General features: G+C 37.6%; 1 protein-coding gene across 1 annotated transcript; it reads right to left on the bottom strand.

The window, feature by feature from the left end:
* On the bottom strand, window positions 1–2,925 carry LOC111320975 (uncharacterized). The gene has a single exon (XM_022923724.2). The coding sequence runs from the start codon at window positions 2,771–2,773 to the stop codon at window positions 1,067–1,069; it is 1,707 nt and encodes a 568-aa protein (XP_022779459.1). The 5' UTR covers window positions 2,774–2,925; the 3' UTR covers window positions 1–1,066.
* Between the last annotated feature and the right edge of the window lie 180 nt (window positions 2,926–3,105).

The raw sequence follows: 3,105 nt of genomic DNA on the forward strand, positions 1-3,105 counted from the left end.
TCAGTTCAACAATATTTATTCGAACATATCTAATAGCTTTCACACAAGAGCACTAACCAAACCCGTGGGTTCGATAATAATAAGAAGAGAATCTGCTAAAATATTTAAAACACTATACTACTTGTTACAGGTGATGCGTGTCCTCTATAAAAATGTTACCTACACGTTATCACAATTATTTTAACAGGTAATATTTCACATGTACTGAGACTTGAATTAGAAAAAGAACATTGATCCAATCAATTTTTCTTTAAAGATAAGGACTAACCAGGCACTAAATGTCTCTTGTTCCAAACTTTATTTATAGTAGTTTATTCACAATTAATCACACACAGAAAGCAAAAAAAAGCTAACAAACAATACATTAACAACAAAAAATGCATGAAAAATTGTAAAGGGAGGTAGAAGAGGTTATCCCTTTCTAGTCCACCTCCTTAACTTATATAGCAATATTAAAAAATCCTAATGAATAAAGGCTGATAGTTTCTAAAGAAACTGTTAGGGGCTGCGTCGGTGGGGGTAACGAAATAATTTGGATATATCAACAAAGTTGAAATGGTAATTTGGCCACCGTAACGATTACAAAAGCTGACGTTTCGAGCGTTAGCCCTTCGTCGGAGCGAATAGAGGAATTGTGGGTTGTGTGTGCTTTTACAGGCAGAAAATGGAGCTACGTTATTGGTATCAGGTATCAATAATGCACACCTTTTCCTGGCATTTTTCAAAAGCGCAAGTTTGCCATTCTCTGTTAGATTTCAGTTCGAAATAAGTAAAGAATTTTCCTGAAACTTAAGTACGAATATTCGATCTACATTATAAGTGACATATACAGTATCAGCAATTTTTTAAATAATGATATTACAAATTTCGTGACAGCGGATTATAACCACAACTCTTAAACAACTAACAAATGGAGCAGTGCAAAATTATAACTCTAAACTGAAAATTCTTTCTTGAAGTTATATTTCAGCAATCATTGTGCAGATAGTTTCCCTTTCGGATCATTGTGAGATGTTGCCGAAAGTTAGAAAGATAAAAGCAGTCTCAAGTAAATACACAGTTGAAATCAAAATAAACTGTAAAATATCATCGAATTCAAACTTCGACTGAACTCCTCGGCAATCGTTTCAGAAAAGAAACACATTTGGTGAGATCGCGGTTTCCGTTCAAATATCAATTCGTCGATTTCGTTTCTTCCAATTAGTATGGCTTCAGGACCCTCCATAAAGTCCAAATCTTTGACCAGTTTCTGAATTTCTGGTGTTATATTTCCTGATCTAAACGAAGCGACTACCTTCTCCCATTCTATCATGTCATCAGCACAGTTTTCGAAAAAAGATTTCTTTCGAAACCTATCAGCAAAACTGCGTTGGACCTGAAAAATCAATAGGACGGGTTTAGATGTAATGCTCTTCGCCCAATTCAAAGCAATTCGGAAATCCTTCGTTACATAAAAACCCAACCCACTACTAAAGTCTCGTCTCTGTCGACCAGTGGTCAAATCTACACCCCGTTGGAAAATGTCCTTTGCACTGTCGTGATCTGTTCCATGAAAAAAAACAGTGAATTGGTCTTGTTCCATGCATAATTCACTTAGAATAGAACCTGTCTTTTCATGCATTGCGCCTTTCTCTAACGAAACATTTTTGATTTTGACTGAGCCTTCTTCTTCGTTCAAGGAGTTGTTTTGGGATTTCTGAAACCACGTATCTGTGGAATTACATTGAAAAGGAAACTTCTCGACCTGCGGAGACAGCAACAAATTGTATTTGAACTCGTCTTCTACAAATATCGCAGCCCATTCCCACGCCTCTAAGTGCTGCTGCATATTTCCTGCGAGCGAACGTGTTAAAACGGTCTCGATAGAACCCGTCGATTCGAAACCGATTGCAAGTAGCAGCTCTTTTTTCAGAGAACTTTTCTCATCAAAACGAAGAGATTCATAATTTTCCCACAAGAATTTCACGATCCAGTCCCTTACTGAGCGGTGGTTTCTAATTCTACGCGAAAAGTTACCGAGGTGATCTAGAAAATCAATACGAAGTCCAAGGCAAGAACAAACTCGAACTGTATCAGCACATGTTCCTGTTTCACTGTTCATTTTCAAACTATGTTCAGGCGTGAGAAACTCAGTTTCTACGGGCATCTTCTTGTCTACCTCAGTGAAAGCTTTCTGAAGACCAGCGAAACCGTTTAAAATGTCTTGCTCTATTTCGTGCAGTTTCTGAAACAAACATTGCAAATGTTTCACGGCTTGCTGACCATCGTTAATTGTTTCTCTTGAATCTCTAAGGTGTGCTCGATGCGCTTCGTCGCTTTCAACTGTACGTTGAATTGTTTTTAAGATGATGTTAAGATCTTCAAGACGACTTAACGTGTCCTTTGTCTTTGGACGCTTTCGTATTGACTGATATAGAAATGAAAATATGATTCTTTCTAATAGCAAGATGAGGACTGGTTGACTGAATGATTTGCCCTTAGTTGATGAAGAGTATACTGACGCAACCGTTTTCTCGCCATCTTCTTCTAACTTAGCAATCAACTTCCTTAGTGCCATCAAATTGAAAAACATTTCAGAACCTTCAACGAGGTCGTCTTCGCTTTCCTTTCCTACCCATCCTTGAGAGTCATCTACAGGGTCCCAAAAAAGGTGTTCGATGCTTGGGCTTGATGTAGTTCTATGGCGATTCCATTGCGTTCGTGTTTTAGCTTGATCCTTCAAGAGACTCGGCCGACGATGAAAAGGATCTTTGGGTCTTGAATAGGAACTCATAATCCATACATTACAATGAGGAAACGAAAATAAAGAAACGTTTTCACAGCCTTCTACAACTGATCTTTAAACTGAGGCCCTCAAATTCTTGTACCAGCTTGTATTAGCGTTTTTTTCCTTCTTTAGAAATCACCTGCTAAAAATACTTCTTTCCTTTGTCCTTTTAGAAACAGTTATGATAATTTTTTCCCGTGATCAACTTCGTGATCCAATTGGGTAGTTCCTACTTCAGGAGACAATATGCCGGTCTTCACGCTTCGTTAGAAATTGCGCTCAAAACCATGATAAAAATAAGAACAAAATAAAAGCACCAGTACAACGAGTTTTTTTAC

The sequence above is a fragment of the Stylophora pistillata genome, chromosome 6, assembly GCF_964205215.1.
Source record: "Stylophora pistillata chromosome 6, jaStyPist1.2, whole genome shotgun sequence".
Lineage (NCBI taxonomy): Eukaryota > Metazoa > Cnidaria > Anthozoa > Scleractinia > Pocilloporidae > Stylophora > Stylophora pistillata.

Bases quoted from the DNA above. Each gene is read 5' to 3' on its own strand.
- LOC111320975 (XM_022923724.2), bottom strand. From the start codon at position 2,773: ATGAGTTCCTATTCAAGACCCAAAGATCCTTTTCATCGTCGGCCGAGT.